Source organism: Arachis hypogaea, chromosome 3 (genome assembly GCF_003086295.3).
Source record: "Arachis hypogaea cultivar Tifrunner chromosome 3, arahy.Tifrunner.gnm2.J5K5, whole genome shotgun sequence".
In the NCBI taxonomy this organism is placed as follows: domain Eukaryota; kingdom Viridiplantae; phylum Streptophyta; class Magnoliopsida; order Fabales; family Fabaceae; genus Arachis; species Arachis hypogaea.
The window spans coordinates 120033730-120054613 of NC_092038.1; the positions used below are offsets into that span (position 1 = coordinate 120033730).

The 20884-nt window shown below is 38.3% G+C and overlaps 1 protein-coding gene across 1 annotated transcript; it reads left to right on the forward strand.

Moving 5' to 3' along the window:
* Nucleotides 1–2208: 2208 nt before the first annotated feature.
* Nucleotides 2209–5361, forward strand: LOC112791106 (cation/H(+) antiporter 15). Its single transcript, XM_025833826.3, has 3 exons — nucleotides 2209–2669; nucleotides 2795–3790; nucleotides 3857–5361. The coding sequence occupies exons 1-3, from the start codon at nucleotides 2463–2465 to the stop codon at nucleotides 5207–5209; spliced, it is 2556 nt and encodes an 851-aa protein (XP_025689611.1). The 5' UTR covers nucleotides 2209–2462; the 3' UTR covers nucleotides 5210–5361.
* The last annotated feature ends 15523 nt before the right edge of the window (nucleotides 5362–20884 follow it).

A 20884-nucleotide genomic window follows, 5' to 3' on the forward strand; every position in this document is an offset into this window, starting at 1 on the left:
CTTTAATTCGTCTCTACTTTTTGATATAAAATAGAATGCTTTCTTGTCAGTGAGTTGCACCGAAATTAAATTCCTTGAAATTATGGTGATAATCTAGCTACATCTATGCATATATTTAAAAAAGCTCCAATGGAATCCGTTGCTTTGAGCCAACGGAGAGAAGATCTGACAGAGAGTGGGTCTCACCACTACCACTCCCTATTGTTCTTCTATCTTCCAATTTTCAAGGAGAAAAAAAAAATGTCATATCACGGGTACGGTGAATGTTCCATTGTTCCGTATACATGAATTATTTCTGATTATTCAAGAACAAGGTTATGTTCATTATGTTTAATAATTTACCTTGTTTCATATAATTGGAATTCTGAGCTATATATTTTCAAATTAATCTAATAATTAATTAATTATAGATACAATAGCCAGCCGATTTAATTACTTATTAGGGCACTAGCAGGTGATCTTCATTCTTCAACATTCCTGACCTACCATTAGATTTTCCTTGCATGTCATGAGGTAAAATATTAATCCATTGAAATATATAGAATACATATATAAGAATTTTGATGGATATACAAAGAGAAAGTGGAATTTCATTTATGAAGCTTTATTAATGGAGAATGAGGGCTATGATTAATGTTCCATCACCTAGACATTATACAGGTGTCTTGAATCCTTGGCTTAACTTATTAGATTCAGCATATATAGGCTATATCAGGGAGTGCCGGTGTGCCATTGGAACCTTTTTCTTTTATAAATCTGCAACCACCTGTCTATTTCCGATGATCAAATTAATTAATAGGAATATATGAAGGCACATGTCAACGCATAATTATGCATATCTATCTATATATGACCTATAGGGTTGACTATCTCATCTTAGGTTTAGGTTAGGGCTAATACTTCATATTATAGTAGTGGTGCAGATTTAGATTTTGAATTAATCCTCACACTTTATCACTTCACATATACAGTTCTTAATGCTTCTAATGAAAACATGAACTTAATTAATTAGCATTCTAAAATAAAAACATCACACATATTACAAAGTAATCCATAAAGCTAATCCTCAAAGACTCAAAGTCGGAGTTTCAGAGTTTTAATCTCCATTTCCTGACACGTACTGATGAGGTCCCCCTACAAAAATATAGGAGACAGAATCAGCTATCTTAATACAACACGTTATCTGCATCTTTTTCATTTTCTGCCACTACATTTTATAGATAGCTTTAGTACCACACTACCATTTTTTACAAGGACAAAACTTGAAAAATAATAAAAATGAAAACGTGCGGCTGAAACTCGTTGACTAAATTTTTAATATTAGTATTGTTATTTGGCTGCGTTACTATAAAGTTTTATTATTACCATGATATCATCCTCTTTACATCTGAAAAATATTCAACCCAATTTAGATAAATAACTTAGTCAAGTTTTTTTTTAAAAAATAACTTAATAAATATATTATATTTAAAATAATTTATAATTTATAAATAAATTATTTTATATTTAAATTTTTAATTTAAAAAATATTTATTTTAAAAAAATATGATAAAATATTTTTTATTATAAAAAAAGTCATTATTTTAAACTTCTACTTTTTAAAAAACTGTAATTTAATTTTAAAAATTATACCAAACATTAATATTACTATTTTTCATAAGTTAAAAATTTTAAAAAATTATTTTTAAAAATTATCAAAAGAACTCTCATATTAAAATATTTCTCTGTATTAAATAGCTATATATAAATTTAGTTTTGCTAGCCAATAATTAGTACATGGTGGAAAGTTCATATTATATATATAGGAAATTTAATTTTTCTTTTCTGATTAGAAGTTTTAATGACCAATGTACAACAAAAGCTTATAAAATTATGATCTTTCAGAAAAAAAAAATTCTAAATTCATTGCAAACTTGCCTACTCCATTATAAAAAATAAAACAAAAAACATAACCGACAATGAGAGAGTAGGTGATTCGGACCACATGTGGGAAAGAGATGCACTTCATGTGTGAGCCCCTCACTAGGGTTCGTAGCATTTAATCATTAATCATTGTTCCTAAAATAGAGAGCCCCCTGTGCACAACATAGGCCATTAAATTTACTAGTACGCCCCCACTTAGAGTGGACAACCACACAACAAAACAAAAACAAAAACGTCACTTCTTTAGCTCTTCAATTCCCCCTCATCATATTTCTAACATTAGCTTTTTTTTTCCTTTCCTTTTCATCTATCTATCTATATCTTCTCGGTTATTCACTTTGAATTCTCATACATTATTCTCTTCCGGATTCAATTTTCGCTCATATATTGATGATGTTGCAAGCATGCATGCTAAACACATACATAATATATAAGCATGGTAATGCATAGAATATTTATATTGACACATGAATGATGAAAAAGGCCTCCACACACATGAATTAAAGAGAGGAGGATTATTAATATTTTATTAAAGGTCAATGGAAGATCCATTAAAGAAAAGGGAAGACATAGTGTGCTATGCACCACAGATGATAACAACAAACGGGATATGGCAAGGAGATAACCCATTGAATTATGCGTTGCCTCTCTTCATGTTGCAAGTTATGTTAGTTGTCATTGCCACCCGCATCTTTGTCTTCATCCTCAAGCCCATTCGCCAGCCTCGCGTTATTGCTGAAATCTTGGTTAGTTTATTATTAATTTCCCTACCATCACAACAATGTGGTAATAATTAAAAATATCTAAGAATGAAATTAAAAGTTAAAGTAATTTGTGCTAACTGTGTTAATATGTTATATTACATGTAAAGGGAGGTGTAATATTGGGTCCTTCGGTGCTTGGACAAAGCAAAACATTTGCAGAGGCAGTTTTTCCTCTGAGAAGTGTTATGGTGATTGAAACAATGGCAAACCTTGGTCTGCTGTACTTCCTGTTCTTGGTTGGAGTGGGAATGGATGTTTCATCGCTGAAGCGCATTGGCAGAAAAGCAGTTTTCATAGCAGCTGGAGGGATGGTGTTGCCCTTTGTCATTGGAGCAATCTTCTCCTTTGTTATCACCAGTGGTGACAGGCCAGTTAACAAAGGTGCTTACATCTTGTTGCTCGGCGTTGTTCTCTCTGTAACTGCATTCCCTGTTCTTGCTAGAATCCTTGCTGAGCTCAAACTCATCAACACTGAGATGGGAAGGGTTGCACTCTCCTCTGCACTCATCAATGATGCCTTTTCTTGGATACTTTTGGCCGTGGCCATCACTATGGCACAGAGTGAAAGGCTTGTGTTGTCTTCCTTCATGATTCTGATCTCTAGTGTGGCCTTTGTGCTCTTTTATGTCTTCGCAGTCCGGCCCATCATCGGCTGGATTATAAGGAAGACGCCGGAAGGTGAATCGTTCAGCGATTTCTATGTTTGTCTAATACTAGCCGGTGTCATGGTTTCAGGTTTCATAACTGATGCTATGGGGACACATTCTGTTTTTGGAGCATTTGTTTTTGGATTGACAATCCCAACTGGACCACTTAGTTTAACTCTTGTGGAGAAAATTGAGGACTTCGTCTCAGGGCTTTTGCTTCCCTTATTCTTTGCAATTAGTGGGTTGAAGACTAATTTGGGTCTCATCAAAGGTGTATTCCCGTGGTTAACTATAGTCACCCTTGTTTTGCTATCTTGCATTGGCAAAATTGCTGGAACCATATTTGTTGCAGTTTCTTATCAAATGACACTTGATGAAGGAGCAGCTCTAGGCTTACTCATGAACTCAAAAGGCCTTGTTGAGATGATTGTGCTTAATGTTGGCAGGGACCAAAAGGTACTTATTTATTGGCCAATTTTGTTTATTTGATAATGGTTGATGAACCATCACAATTGGTTGCAGGTTTTGGATGAGAGATCATTTGCAATAATGGTCACCATAACTGTGCTAATGACTGGAATAATTGTACCTGGATTATCAGCTATCTACAACCCAACAAAGAGGGTCATATCATACAAAAGAAGAACAATTCAGATGTCAAGAAAAGATGAAGAGCTGAAGGTCCTAGTTTGTATCCATACACCTCGGAACGTGCCATCCATAATAAACCTTCTTGATGCCTCAAATCCAACAAAGAAGTCACCAATATGCATCTATGTGCTCCATTTGGTAGAACTCACGGGCCGTACATCTGCATTGCTCATTGTCCACAACTCTAGAAAATCGGATCAGCCTGCACTTAACGCAACTCAAGCTCAATCTGATCACATAATCAATGCCTTTGCCAACTACGAGCAACAGGCTTCTTGTGTCACTGTGCAGCCCTTGACAGCAATGTCCCCTTACTCCACAATGCATGAAGACGTATGCAATTTGGCCGAGGACAAGCGCGTCGCCTTAATAATCCTCCCATTCCACAAACTACATACAATTGATGGTGGAATGGAACCAATAAACGCGCCATTTCGCACTGTAAACCGCAATGTGCTTGCAAATGCGCCTTGCTCGGTTGGAATTTTAGTAGACAGAGGCTTGAATTGGTCGAACCGCTTGGTTGATGATGTTGTAGTGTCTCATTACGTGGCAGTGTTGTTCTTTGGAGGTCCAGATGACAGAGAAGGATTGAGCTACGGATGGAGGATGTCGGAACATGAAGGTGTATGCCTTACTCTAATGCGCTTCGTTCCTGGAACAGAAGTTGGAAGCACAACGGACACAAAGCAGCCTCCTAGCTACAACAACAATACAAACAATATCCAAGAGGAACCTAGGATACTAACGGTAGATACTGAGAAGGACACAGAAAAACAATTGGATGAGAGGCTTATACAATTGTTCAGGATGAACCGTGTGAACAATGAATCCATTGTGTACATTGAGAAAGTGGTGAACAATGGCGAAGAGACCGTAGCCGCTATAAGATCAATGGAGGACATCCATGATCTTATCATAGTTGGGAGAGGACAAGGAATGATATCGCCACTCACAGCAGGACTCACTGACTGGAGTGAGTGCCCCGAGTTAGGAGCTATTGGGGATTTGTTAGCATCACCAGATTTTGAAACATCTGCTTCAGTCTTGGTAGTTCAACAATATATTGGCCAAGGTTCAGAGGTAGATAATTCGTTGGTAACAACAGATAATGTAGTTAACACAAATGAAGAATATATTAATCAGAGAACACATCATTCAGTAGCACCAACAACTGGACATACCGTTCATATGTTCAATGACACAGAACGGCAACTGAGATGATAACTAGTATTATCCATATCTGTATTATGCTTACTGGTCCAGTTTTTTTTTTCCCCTTTTAATTTTAATTTGTACATACAGAAAAGCACAATTTTGTATATTTTTCATACAAGCAAAATTTTATACCTTTCAACATGAGAGAGAATTTGACAGGGTCTGTTTCATTTATATTTTCATTTTTTTTTATTTTCAAAAGTTTGTGAAAAAAAAACAGTAAAAATAATAAATCATATTTTCTGTTTTTACTTTTTTTTTCTCCCTCTAAGATAATATATATAATATTAGGTAAAATATTATTTTGGTCCTCAATGTTTGAGCCGAATTTTAATTTGGTCTCTAACATTTCAAATGTCTTACTTCAATCCCAAAAACTTTTAAATGTCCTATTTCAATTTCAAAAAATTTTAAATGGATGTTTCATCATTAAATTTGACACAAACAATTCGTATATTGAAAAACCAATATTATTTAATTTTAATATGTAAATGAAATCGATTCACCAACGATCACTAATATAAAAGTTTTTTTTTTAATTTTGAAGCGATGACGATTAATTTTTAGCATTTTGAATTTTGTAAAAAAAGAAATTGAAAAAAGAAGTGTTATAAAAAAATTTTGGTTATATTTTTCTAACATATGAAAGAACATATAACACGATAGAATCATATTAAAACATGTTTAAAATTTTTTGGGACAAAAATAAACAATTTCAAATGTTAGGAGTAAATTAAGATTTAACCCAAAGATTGAAAACTAAAATAATATTTTATCCTATAATATTTTTCCTAAAAATTAGCAACTATAATGTCAAATCTTCTGCTCCTTAATACCATTTCTATAGATTCAATATTCTTACTTAAAGTTTGATAACCAGTGAAGTGACAAGTTTTAACTAGAAATCAAATTAAACTATATTATATATGAGAGAATTTTGAAACACACACTCACATCTTCAAGTTCCTTGATATATGCTTCAGCCTTTCCAATATTGCTGTTATCTTACGTGAACATGAGCATAGAATCAGTTTCTTCCATTTGATTCACCTTTAATCGCTAATGAGCTTTTAAGTCCAGAGGCTCGGCGATGGGAGATTAAATTGTTGGGCTTACTCTGGTACCTGACTTCCACGGAACTGATGGAAGTACATTTGAGTTATATGATAAACAAATTAATACCAATAACTGGTATTGACAATTACTTAAGTGTTATCATTCATCCTCAAATATATTTCGAAACAAACTGTACAAAATAATCCCCAAAATGTACCTGCTCAATAACTTCTGAATATTCCTTGAAGCCAAGCGCGTTCTGCAACGGCCATGTGGAACCCGTTTGTCACGGTCTAAAATGAGTCATGACTGGTACTCGCGAAAATAGTTCCTCAACAAGTCTAACTGATTTGAATATAAAATAAATAAAAAGGCTACACATATTTTTGATAAATTTACAATTTTTTTGAATAAATAATTACATATTTTTAATAAAAATAAAATAAATAAATATGAATGGATCATACCTGCAACATATGAATTAGATGACGCCTAAGAACTCAACAAAGAATAGATACCTATTGCAGATTATTACTTTTGAATAGAAATACTCACATAATCAAATATTTATTCCTGAAAAATATTTAAAAAAAAAAACAGAGTGAGTTTTGCAACCCAATTACTAGACAGTACATCTATAATTTACATGAGACCATATAAACATTATTATAAAAATAATTTTTTTTAGAAAATAATAATTTATATGAATGAGTGAATCAATAAAAGAGTTCTCATAAAGAAATCAAATCAAATAATCCACACTTGGGCGGCTCCACCTCTAAAGGTAGCCCTTTCCTCTCGTGTGTCTGTATAGAATAACAGATCCAACGTGTGGCCTACACGTTAAGCTAGCAACGCCCCTGCTAGCTGAGGTTTGAGTCAGATGCATCTAGGTTAACCTTATAACCGCCGTTAACTACGATTTTCTAATACGAGCCTCCCAAACCAATTCAAAACATATAATTTCAAATACAACCAATCTTTGATCTTTCAAATATATACAGTATCAAATCAAATCAAATAATACTCTCTTATCAAAATCCTTTTCAATCATATAAAATGTCAAATATACTTTACAAATTCATAGTATATGAGTGAGTATTCACAATACTTTAATGTTTCAAAAACACATATTCAATAAAATCGAATATTCTAAAATAATAAAAAATTTCATCAAACATGTATATAGTCTCATGTGCAGATTAAAAATTCGAATTTTACAAAAATAATATTTAATTCTAATAAATCCATTATTAAAATCAAATTCAAATCCTTTGTTAATAACTTGTAAGTATAGTCATAAATTCAAGCAGCATATATCAAAATAATTATAGATGTAAAGCCAAATAATTATAAATGTAAAGCCTATTCACAACATGGTTCTAAGGAATCGAAGATATTGAACTCGGAGTGCCAGAATCTAAGGTGAGGAGGATTGAAGTAAAATGAAACGAATGAGCGCAGAATTTGGATTGAGACGGTGGCAGCAACTTCCATAGCTACATCGCAGATGTAATCATAACATCAATAGCTCCAACCATTCCATGATAGCACTAATACCAATACTCAAGATAATTTCCAGCAGAAACGCAATAAAAGTAGGGTGATAGTACTAAAATAGAGACATATTATCGCAATTAAAACCAGAGCATGTAAGAAAAGAAGAAAATATAGCAGAGTAAAGGTGGAAGCATTACAGTTTCATAAATGGAGTCAGAACAGGAGAAAAATTGTGCTGATTTAGAGACAAGAATGAAGGGGTGTGAGGCTGAGCAAGATCAAAACAGGGACGGAGACGGTTCATTAGCAGTGACGTCGGTGATGCTCCCCTGACGACGAGCTCGGTTGATGGCAACAGCAAACGCGACGATGGTGAACGGCTCCTCTGTCGCGACTCTTTCTTCCTCCCTTCACTGGCCGACTCAAACTCTCCCTCTTCATTCAGCAATGACAGTGACCCCCAACAAAGATGGCGGTGGTTGAAACTTAGCAGCGACGGAGACAAGACACGGCGGCTGTAGCAGTTCGACGGTGGCGAGGTAGAATGGCGGCAGTCCTTCTTCTGTGTCTCCTCTCTCGCACTCGTCCCCCTTCTCGGACGCATCTCTCTCGGTTCTGGCCTCTGATGGTGACGCAATTGCAGCGAGCTGGATGCGGCTGGCGGCGACGCGATGGGACACGAACGGCATGCTCCAGGCCGACAGTAATGAGGTGCGACTCTCTCTCTCCTCGCATGGTGGCTCGACGTGGACAGCTCCCGCCTTCCTCCTCCCTTCTCTTCTCGCGGTCTCCCCTTTTCTCTCTTTCCTTTTTCTTTCTTTCTTTTTCTGTCAGAGTCTGGGTGTGTGTGCTGTGAGGAAGAGGGTATGAGGGGGAGTGAGAGTGTGTGCGGTAGTGAGAGGTGAGTGAGTGTGTTAGAAGAGGGTTAGGGTTTGGTTTGAAAAAAAGAGGAACAAGGGGTATTGTAGGGATTTCACATTCTACCCTCCTTATAAAAATTTTCATCCTCGAAAATTGATATAATCTTCAAAAGTTTACATGGTTTTAGCACTTTACCGAACATGAGAAATGAGTATAATGAGGTGCAAAAGTTACAAGATAGGATCATGATAAAACGATGTCATTGGCATTTTCCTACTCTCGTTCCCTTGACAACTCAGATATACATAACCCTCTTCACGTTGTTCGTCAATATTTTCTAAATACAATATTGGTTCTGTAGTACATATCCATGGTAGCAACCAGTTGATGAGCGGATAATTTATACGCTTTTTGGCATTGTTTTTAGTATGTTTTTAGTATGTTTTAGTTAGTTTTTAGTATATTTTTATTAGTTTTTAGTTAAAATTCACTTTTCTGGACTTTACTATGAGTTTGTGTGTTTTTCTGTGATTTTAGGTATTTTCTGGCTGAAATTGAGGGACCTGAGCAAAAATCTGATTCAGAGGCTGAAAAGGACCATAGATGCTATTGGATTCTGACCTCCCTGCACTCAAAGTGAATTTTCTGGAGCTAAAGAAGCCCAATTGGCGTGCTCTCAACGGCGTTGGAAAGTAGACATTCTGGGCTTTCCAGCAATATATAATAGTCCATACTTTGTCCGAGATTTGATGGCCCAAATCGGTGTTCCAAATCAGCTCGAAACTGCCCGGCGTTAAATGCCGGAACTAGCACAAGAATGGGAGTTAAATACCCAAACTGGCACAAAAGCTGGCGTTTAACTCCAAGAGAAGTCTCTACACGAAAATGCTTCAATGCTCAGCCCAAGCACACACCAAGTGGGCCCGGAAGTGGATTTTTATGTCATTTACTCATCCTTGTAAACCCTAGGCTACTAGTTCTCTACAAATAGGACCTTTTACTATTGTATTCTTATCTTGGTAGCTATCTTTATTCTTATGCTATCTTAGATCATGGGGGCTGGCCTCACGGCCATGCCTAGACCTTGTTCTTATGTATTTTCAACGGTGGAGTTTCTACACACCATAGATTAAGGTGTGGAGCTCTGCTGTACCTCGAGTATTAATGCAATTACTATTGTTCTTCTATTCAGTTCAGCTTATTCTTGTTCTAAGATATTCATTTGCACCTAAGAACATGATGAATGTGATGATTATGTGACACTCATCATCATTCTCACTTATGAACGAGTGCCTGACAACCACTTCTGTTCTACAGGCAAACAAGGCTTGAATGTTTATCTCTTGGATCCCTTGATCGGAATCTTCGTGGTATAAGCTAGAATTGATGGCGGCATTCAAGAGAATCCGGAAGGTCTAAACCTTGTCTGTGGTATTCTGAGTAGGATTCAATGATTGAATGACTGTGACGAGCTTCAAACTCCTAAAGGCTGGGCGTTAGTGACAGACGCAAAAGAATCACTGGATTCTATTCCAACCTGATTGAGAACTGACAGATGATTAGCCGTGCCGTGATAGGGTGCGTAGAACATTTTCACTGAGAGGATGGGAGGTAGCCACTGACAACGGTGAAACCCTACATACAGCTTGCCATGGAAAGGAGTAAGAAGGATTGGATAAAGACAGTAGGAAAGCAGAGAGACGGAAGGGACAAAGCATCTCCATTCGCTTATCTGAAATTCTCACCAATGAATTACATAAGTATCTCTATCTTTATGCTTTATTCATATATCATCCATAACCATTTGAATCTGCCAGACTAAGATTTACAAGGTGATGATGAGCGGATAATTTGTACGCTTTTTGGCATTGTTTTTAGTATGTTTTTAGTATGATCTAGTTAGTTTTTAGTATATTTTTATTAATTTTTAGTTAAAATTCACTTTTCTGGACTTTACTATGAGTTTGTGTGTTTTTCTGTGATTTCAGGTATTTTCTGGCTGAAATTGAGGGACCTGAGCAAAAATCTGATTCAGAGACTGAAAAGGACTGCAGATGCTGTTGGATTCTGACCTCCCTGCACTCGAAGTGGATTTTCTGGAGCTACAGAAGCCCAATTGGCGCGCTCTTAACGGCGTTGGAAAGTAGACATCCTGGGCTTTCCAGAAATATATGATAGTCCATACTTTGCTCAAGATTTGATGGCCCAAATCGGTGTTCAAAGTCACCCTCAGAATTCCCAGCGTTAAACGCCAGAACTGGCACAAGAATGGGAGTTAAACGCCCAAACTGGCACCAAAGCTGGCGTTTAACTCCAAGAAGAGTCTCTACACGAAAATGCTTCAATGCTCAGCCCAAGCACACACCAAGTGGGCCCGGAAGTGGATTTTTATGTCATTTACTCATCTCTGTACACCCTAGGCTACTAGTTCTCTATATATAGGACCTTTTACTATTGTATTTTCATCATCTGGGTAGCTATCTTTGTTCCGATGCTATCTTAGATCATTGGGAGGCTGGCCATTCGGCCATGCCTAGACCTTGTTCTTATGTATTTTCAACGGTGGAGTTTCTACACACCATAGATTAAGGTGTGGAGCTCTGCTGTACCTCGAGTATTAATGCAATTACTATTGTTCTTCTATTCAATTCCGCTTGTTCTTGTTCTAAGATATCACTTGTTCTTCAACTTGATGAATGTGATGATCCGTGACACTCATCATCATTCTCACCTATGAACGCGTGCCTGACAACCACCTCCGTTCTACCTTAGATTGGGTGAATATCTCTTGGATTCCTGATACACGATGCATGGTTGATTGCCTGACAACCGAGTGCTCGCCTGACAACCGAGCCAGCCATTCCGTGAGATCAGAGTCTTTGTGGTATAGGCTAGAACTGATGGCGGCATTCAAGAGAATCCGGAAGGTCTAACCTTGTCTGTGGTATTCTGAGTAGGATTCAATGATTGAATGACTGTGACGTGCTTCAAACTCCTGAGGGCGGGGCGTTAGTGACAGACGCAAAAGAATCACTGGATTCTATTCCGGCCTGATTGAGAACCGACAGATGGATAGCCGTGCCGTGACAGGGTGCGTTGAACATTTCCACTGAGAGGATGGGAGGTAGCCACTGACAACGGTGAAACCCTTGCATAAGCTTGCCATGGAAAGGAGTAAGAAGGATTGGATGAAGACAGTAGGAAAGCAGAGAGACGGAAGGGACCAAGCATCTTCATACGCTTATTTGAAATTCCCACCAATGAATTACATAAGTATCTCTATCTTTATCTTTATGTTTTATTCGTATATCACCCATATCCATTTGAGTTTGCCTGACTAAGATTTACAAGGTGACCATAGCTTGCTTCATACCAACAATCTCTGTGGGATCGACCCTTACTCGCGTAAGGTTTATTACTTGGACGACCCAGTACACTTGCTGGTTAGTTGTGCGAAGTTGTGTTTATGCCATGGTATTGAACACCAAGTTTTTGGATTCATTACCGGGGATTATTTGATTCGTGAAAAGTATTGATCACAATTTCGCGCTATCAAGTTTTTGGCGCCGTTGCCGGGGATTGTTGAGTTTGGACAACTGAAGGTTCATCTTGTTGCTTAGATTAGGTATTTTTTCTTCAGAGTTCTTAAGAATGAATTCTAGTGTTTCAAAGTGATGTTCTTATCATCACCAAAGCTGATTGATTCTCATCAATTTAGCTCTTGAATGCAATGTCCTGCTGAAGCTTGGCTGGCCATGTCTAATTCCTTTAGACTGAAGCTTTAGACTAACATTGCATGATTCCTGGAATTCTCATTAAGAATTTTGATACCTTTATTTTCTTTTCCACTTAATTTTCGAAAAATCCAAAAACATTTACAAAATCATAAAATCCAAAAATATTTCTTGTTTGAGTCTAGTGTTTCATTCTAAGTTTGGTGTCAATTGCATGTTTCTGTTCTTCTTGCATTCATGCATGTGTCTTCATTAATCTTCAAGTTGTTCTTGATGATTTCATTACTCTGATCTTTGAATTCTCTTAACTTGAGTGTTTATGTGTCTCATATATATTCTCATTAGTATCAGTAGTATACAAACTGCTAAGTTTGGTGTCTTGCATGCATTGTTATTTGATTTTAGTTGCATTTTGATTATTCCTCACTATTAAAAATCCAAAAATATTTTTAATTTGTGTCTTTTCAAGTCAATAATACAGAGAATTGAAGATTCAGAACATACAGCAGAGGAATTACACAGAAAAAGCTGGGCGTTCAAAATGCCCAATAAAGAAGACAGACTGGCGCCAGCCAGGGTGCCTGGCTGGGCGTTTAACGCCCAAAAGGGTAGAGTTTTGGGCGTTAAACGCCAGAATGTGCACCATTCTGGGCGTTTAACGCCAGGATGGCACAAGAGGGAAGATTTTGTTTTCAATGCAAATTTTTTTTCAAGTTTTCAAATTTTTTCAAATTCAAATCTTTTTCAAATCATATCTTTTCAATCATATGTTTTCAAAATTGATTTCTTTCTATTTTCAAAAATACTTGCTATCAAGGTTGTCAAACTCGCGAGTCTAGGTAAACTCATGGAGCTGACCTAGACTCGACTCGTAGACTCGACTCGTAGACTCGACTCGTAGACTCGTACGAGTTTACCTGTTATACATTTTAAAAAAAAATATATATATATCATGTATAATATATATATTTACTCAGATATAGACATTTAAACCTAACAATTTCAACATCAAAACACATAATAAATTAACCTAATACTAAAATTACAAGTTACAACAAGTACTTTGGATCACACATTTAAATCCTTCACAAGTATTTATCTAGTTCAACATAAAACACACAATTACACAATCAAAGGTTTATAAGACATAACCAAAACACAAAAGAAAACAACAAAGCAACAATTAAATTTCTAATAAACTCTAAAACTCAAATCCTCCAATATCTTCATCTTCCATGGCATCAACATCATCATCTTCACCATCTTCATCAGAAACATCATTTCTTTCAGCCTCAGGTTCAACACGGCCAACAAAATCTTCATCATCATTCACATGTTCATCTTCTTCCTCTATTAAATTTTGTTGTGGATCCCCAATATACTCATTCTCACCTCCCTCACCCATGTACTATTCATACCTGGAATAGCAAATTCATTACTATTTGGATCATCATTAGTATTGTCATTCATTGGCAAGTGAGAATGCTCAACACTTTCAGCAATATTTTCATTAACATCCTCAGTTATCCACTCATCATCAGAATGCACTGCATCAAATTCAAGTTCTGGAGTTTTTCTAATTTGCTTGCCCTTTAACTTCAAATTATACATCACATACACTAGATCATTCATTTTCTTTTGATGCAACCGATTTCTTCTCTTTGTATGAACCTACAAACATATAGTGCCAATAGTTAATAAAAATAAAAAAATTAAAATTAAAATAAATAATGAATAGTTCTAAGGAAGTAAGGAATAAGGAATTACCATTTCAAATGCACTCTAATTACGCTCACAACCAGATGAACTACAAGTTAAGCTTAGAACTCGGATAGCAAACTTCTTTAGTTCTGGACAACTATCTCCATAGAAGTCCCACCACTCAGCAGGTAGCATGGTCTTCCTACTACTCTTTGCAGTTTCATTACCAAAGAGGCCTCTAGCATAATGAAAGTCAGGAAGCTGTAGACCAACCTTTTTCCTTTCTTCCTGGTTAGGAACTAGTTTTTTCAAACAACTATATAGACCAATCTTAATGTCAGCATCATCAAGGTTGACGAGGGCAGAACAGGGGAGGGGAGGCAAACGGCGTGGTGGACTGGTGGTGGGCTCTGGCGCTGTGCGACTCTGCCTGGTGGTGGCCTGGTGGGCTCTACGAGACTGCGACTCTGCGTGGTGGTCCTTCACTGGGCTCTGCGACGCTGCGTGGGTGAGAGGTGGGGGACGAGCCGACGAGGGATGAGGCGAGGGGAGGTGAGACCGTGAGAAGGCGAGGGGTCCGTCTGGACTCTGGCTTCCGGCCTCTGCGTGGCGGCGCAAACGACGCTGCCGTTAGATGGTGGAGGGTGTGAGAGTGAGACGCGTGAGGCTGGCCATCTCGGGTTTGATTGAGGGAGTCACTAGGGTTTCAAACCTTAGTTCACTCCTTCATTAGTGGGTGTGGGTGCCGGGTGGGTTTAGGTTCCGGGTTTGGGCTAGCGCCGGGTTTTTTTTTTCTGGGCCAAAACGACGCCGTTTTGGCAAAAATGGGCAACGAAATTAAACTCGCTGACTCGCTAGCAAACTCGCGAGTTTGCACGATTTTAACCGAGTCTAGCCGAGTCAACCCGAGTCTACCCAGAAACGAGTTTATGTCCGAGTCAACTCGATTCCACTACCTAAACTCGTAAACTCGTACGAGTTTACGAGTTAACTCGCGAGTTTGACAACCATGCTTGCTATCAATTAATGATTTGATTCAACATTTCAAGTATGTTGCCTTTTCTGTTGAGAAAGGTTTAATGTTTGAATCATATCTTTTCTTGATAGCCAAGTCATCAATTTCTAAAATCAAATCTTTTTAAAATGTTTTTCAAATCATACCTTCTCAATCACATATTTTTAAAAGCAATCATATCTTCTTAACCACATCTTTTTCAAAATAGTTTTCAATCAAATCTTTTTGATTTCTAATTTCAAAATCTTTTTCAAAAATCACTTTACTTCCTTCTCAATCTTGGTTTTCGAAAATCAATTGAAGTTTTTCAACATGTTTTCAAAATCTTTTACTTAATTTTCGAAAACTACTTCCCTTCTTCTCACATCCTTCTATTTATGGACTAACACTATTCCTTAATGCAAAATTCGAACTCCATCCTCTTTGATAAGTTCAAATTTTCTACCTCTGTCTTCCATTTTCCTTTTCCTCTGACACCTAAAGGAATCTCTATACTGTGACATAGAGGATTCCACATTTTCTTGTTCTCTTCTCTTTCTTATGAGCAGGAGCAAGGACAAAAGCATTCTTGTTGAGGCTGATCCTGAACCTGAAAGGACCTTGAAGCGAAAGCTAAGAGAAGCCAAGGCACAACTCTCTGTAGAGGACCTAACAGAAATCTTCAAAGAAGAAGAACACATGGCAGCCGAAAACAACAACAATGCCAACAATGTAAGGAAGGTGCTGGGTGACTTTACTGCACCTACTCCCGATTTCTATGGGAGAAGCATCTCTATCCCTGCCATTGGAGCAAACAAATTTGAGCTTAAGCCTCAATTAGTTTCTCTAATGCAACAGAATTGCAAGTTCCATGGACTTCCATTGGAAGATCCTCATCAGTTCTTAGCTGAATTCTCGCAAATCTGTGACACTGTCAAGACTAATGGGGTTGACCCTAAGGTCTACAGACTTATGCTATTCCCTTTTGCTGTAAGAGACAGAGCTAGAATATGGTTGGACTCACAACCTAAAGAAAGCCTGAACTCTTGGGAAAAGCTAGTCAATGCCTTCTTGGCAAAGTTCTTTCCACCTCAAAAATTGAGTAAGCTTAGAGTGGAAGTCCAAACCTTTAGACAGAAGGAAGGAGAATCCCTCTATGAAGCTTGGGAAAGATACAAACAATTAATCAGAAAGTGTCCCTCTGACATGCTTTCTGAATGGAGCATCATAGGTATTTTCTATGATGGTCTCTCTGAACTATCCAAGATGTCTTTGGATAGCTCTGCTGGAGGATCTCTTCATCTGAAGAAGACGCCTACAGAAGCTCAAGAGCTGATTGAAAATGGTTGCAAATAACCAATTCATGTACACTTCTGAAAGGAATCCTGTGAACAATGGGGCTAGTCAGAAGAAAGGAGTTCTTGAGATTGACACTCTGAATGCCATATTGGCTCAGAACAAAATATTGACTCAACAAGTCAATATGATTTTTCAAAGTCTGTATGGAATGCAAAATGCATCAGGCAGTACTAAGGAAGCTTCATCTGAAGAAGAAGCTTATGATCCTGAGAACCCTTCAATGGAAGACGTGAATTACATGGGAGAACCCTATGGAAACACCTATAACCCTTCATGGAGAAATCATCCAAATCTCTCATGGAAGGATCAACAGAGACCTCAACAAGGTTTCAACAATAGTAATGGTGGAAGAAACAGGTTTAGCAATGGCAAGCCTTTTCCATCATCTTCTCAGCAACAGACAGAGAGTTCTAAGCAGAATACCTCTAACTTAGCAACCATGGTCTCTGATCTAATCAAAACCGCTCAAAGTTTCATGATTGAAACAAGGTCCTCCATTAGAAACTTGGAGGCACAAGTGGGTCAGCTGAGCAAGAAAATTACTGAACTCCCTCCTAGTACTCTTCCAAGCAATACAGAAGAAAATCCAAAAGGAGAGTGTAAAGCCATCAACATGGCCGAATTAGGAGAGGAGGAAGAGGCAGTGAACGCCACTGAGGAAGACCTCAATGGACGTCCACTGGCCTCCAACGAGTTCCCCAATGAGGAACTTTGGGAATCTGAGGCTCAAAATGAGACCATAGAGATTCCATTGGACTTACTTCTGCCATTCATGAGCTCTGATGAGTATTCTTCCTCTGAAGAGGATGAGTATGTCACTGAAGAGCAAGTTGCCAAATACATTGGAGCAATCATGAAGCTAAATGACAAGTTATTTGGAAATGAGACTTGGGAGGATGAACCCCCTTTGCTCACCAAAGAACTGGATGACTTGTCTAGGCAGAAATTACCTCAAAAGAGACAAGATCCTGGGAAGTTTTCATTACCTTGTACCATAGGCACCATGACCTTCAAGAAGGCTTTGTGTGACCTAGGGTCAAGTGTAAACCTCATGCCTCTCTCTGTAATGGAGAAGCTAGGGATCTTTGAGGTGCAAGCTGCAAAAATCTCACTAGAGATGGCAAACAACTCAAGAAAACAAGCTTATGGACTTGTAGAGGATGTTCTGGTAAAAGTTGAAAACCATTACATCCCTGCTGATTTCATAGTCCTAGAGACTGGGAAGTGCATGGATGAATCCATCATCCTTGGCAGACCCTTCCTAGCCACAGCGAAGGCTGTGATTGATGTTGATGGAGGAGAATTGATCATTCAAGTGAATGAAGAATCCTTGGTGTTTAAGGCTCAAGGATATCCCTCTGTCACCATAGAGAGGAAGCATGAAGAGCTTCTCTCAAAACAGAGTCAAACAGAGCCCCCACAGTCAAACTCTAAGTTTGGTGTTGGGAGGCCACAACCAACTTCTAAGTTTGGTGTTGAACCCCCACATTCAAACTCTAAGTTTGGTGTTGGGAGGTTCCAACATTGCTCTGAGCATTTCTGAGGCTCCATGAGAGTCCACTGTCAAGCTACTGACATTAAAGAAGCGCTTGTTGGGAGGCAACCCAATGTTATATTTTATCTATTCTCTTTTGTTATTTTATGTTTTTTTTGTAGGTTGATGATCATGAGAAGTCACAAAATCAATGGAAAAAGAAAAAACAGAATGAAAAACAGAAAGAAAAATAGCACACCCTGGAGGAAGAACCTGCTGGCGTTAAAATGCCAGTAAGGTTAGCTGTTGGGCGTTTAACGCCCAGTCTGGCACCATTCTGGGCGTTTAACGCCAGAAAAGGACACCAGACTGGCGTTAAACACCAGAAAAGGGCAAGCACTTGGCGTTAAACGCCAGAAATGGGCACCAGCCCGGCGTTTAACGCCAAAATTGGCTCAAAACGCATTTTTGCATGCCATTTGGTGCAGGGATGACTTTTCCTTGACACCTCAGGATCTGTGGACCCAACAGGATCCCCACCTACCCCACCACTCTCTCTCTTCTTCTTCACCCATTCACCAATCACCTCAACACCTCTTCCCCAAAAACCCTTCACCTATCAAATCCCATCTTTCTCTTCACCACTCACATCCATCCTTCATAAAACCCCACCTACCTCACCATTCAAATTCAAAACACTTTCCCTCCCAAACCCACCCTCACATAGCCGAACCATAAGCCCCCCCACCCCTATATAAACCCATCTTTACTCCTTCATTTTCACACAACCTAAACACTACTTCTCCCCCTTGGCTGAACACAAAGCCTTTCCCTTCTTTCTCATTTCTTCTTCTTCTACTCTCTTCCTTCTTCTTTTGCTCGAGGACGAGCAAACCTTTTAAGTTTGGTGTGGTAAAAGCATTGCTTTTTGTTTTTCCATAACCATTTATGGCATCCAAGGCCGGAGAAACCTCTAGAAAGAGGAAAGGGAAGGCAAAAGCTTCTATCTCCGAGTCATGGGAGATGGAGAGATTCATCTCAAGGGTGCATCAAGACCACTTCTATGAAGTTGTGGCCTTGAAGAAGGTGATCCCCGAGGTCCCTTTCAAACTCAAAAAGAGTGAATATCCGGAGATCCAACATGAGATCCGAAGAAGAGGTTGGGAAGTTCTTACCAACCCCATTCAACAAGTCGGAATCTTAATGGTTCAAGAGTTCTATGCCAATGCATGGATCACCAAGAACCATGACCAAAGTGTGAACCCGGACCCAAAGAATTGGCTTACTATGGTTCGGGGGAAATACTTGGATTTTAGTCCAGAAAATGTAAGGTTGGCATTCAACTTGCCCATGATGCAAGGAGATGAACATCCTTACACTAGAAGGGTCAACTTTGATCAAAGGTTGGACCAAGTCCTCATAGTCATATGTGAAGAGGGCACCCAATGGAAGAGAGATTCAAGAGGAAAGCCGGTTCAATTGAGAAGGCATGACCTCAAACCCGTGGCTAGAGGATGGTTAGAGTTTATACAACGCTCAATCATTCCCACTAGCAACCGGTCCGAAGTTACCATAGACCGGGCTATCATGATTCATAGCATCATGATTGGAGAAGAAATAGAAGTTCATGAGGTTATAGCTCAAGAACTTTATAAGGTGGCGGACAAGTCCTCTACCTTGGCAAGGTTAGCCTTTCCTCATCTCATTTGTCACCTCTGTTATTCAGTTAGAGTTGACATAGAGGGAGACATCCCCATTGATGAGGACAAGCCCATCACTAAGAAGAGGATGGAGCACACAAGAGACCCCACTCATCATGAGATCCCTGAGATTCCTTAAGGGATTCACTTTCCTCCACAAAACTATTGGGAGCAACTAAACACCTCCCTAGGAGAATTGAGTTCCAACATGGGACAACTAAGGGTGGAGCACCAAGAACATTCCATTCTCCTCCATGAAATTAAAGAAGATCAAAGAATCATGAGAGAGGAGCAACAAAGACAAGGAAGAGACATTGAGGAGCTCAAGCACTCCATAGGATCTTCAAGAGGAAGAACAAGCCGCCATCACTAAGGTGGACCCGTTCTTTAATTTCCTTGTTCTTTATTTTTCCTGTTTTTTGAAAATTATGCTTGTGGTTATCTATGTTTGTGTCTTGTGATCATTAGTGTCTTAGTGTCTATGCCTTAAAGTTATGAATGTCCTATGAATCCATCACCTTTCTTGAATAAAAAATGTTCTTAATTGAAAAAGAGAAGAATTGCATGAATTTTGAATTTTATAACAGTTTAATTATTTTGATGTGGTGGCAATATTTTTGTTTTCTGAATGTATGCTTAAACAGTGCATATGTCACTACAAAAAATTCTGGTAAAAATGGCGGTTTTTTTTTGTATTTGCGGCGGTTTGAACCGCCATTATTACCAATAATGGCGGTTTCGTAAAGCGACGTAATTCTGGGCGCCATTCTGGTTATTACGGCGGTTTTCTGAAAACCGCCACAATTTCCTGGGTTAAAACGGCGGTTTTTGAATAGGTTAAAACGGCGGTTCAAACCGCCGTTATTTCCATGGTTAAAATGGCGGTTCTTGAATAGGTTAAAACGGCGGTTTGAACCGCCATTATTACCCTAATAGAGTGGCGTTTTGGTTGGTTAAAACGGTAGTTCAAACCGCCATTATTTCCTAGGTTAAAATGGCGGTTTTTGGATAGGTTAAAATGGCGGTTTGAACCGCCATTATTACCTTGACAGAGTGGCGTTTTGGTTGGTTAAAACGGCATTTTTGAACCGCCATTTTTACCCTGACAGAAGCGTTTTAGTTGGTTAAAATGGCATTTTTGAACCGCCGTTTTACCCTGACAGTGACTTTTTTTATCGTTGTTTTTAACAATTTTTACCGTCATTTTTATCGCGTTAAATAAATAATTTTGTGATTAAAATTTCACAATAGCAAAACATCGTAATCCATAAATGAAATATTATATAACTCAAAAACAAAATA

Coding starts and splice junctions, on each gene's coding strand:
- LOC112791106 (XM_025833826.3), top strand. CDS start 2,463: ATGGAAGATCCATTAAAGAAAAGGGAAGACATAGTGTGCTATGCACCA. Junction 2,670..2,794: donor GCGTTATTGCTGAAATCTTG/GTTAGTTTATTA, acceptor TTACATGTAAAG/GGAGGTGTAATATTGGGTCC. Junction 3,791..3,856: donor ATGTTGGCAGGGACCAAAAG/GTACTTATTTAT, acceptor AATTGGTTGCAG/GTTTTGGATGAGAGATCATT.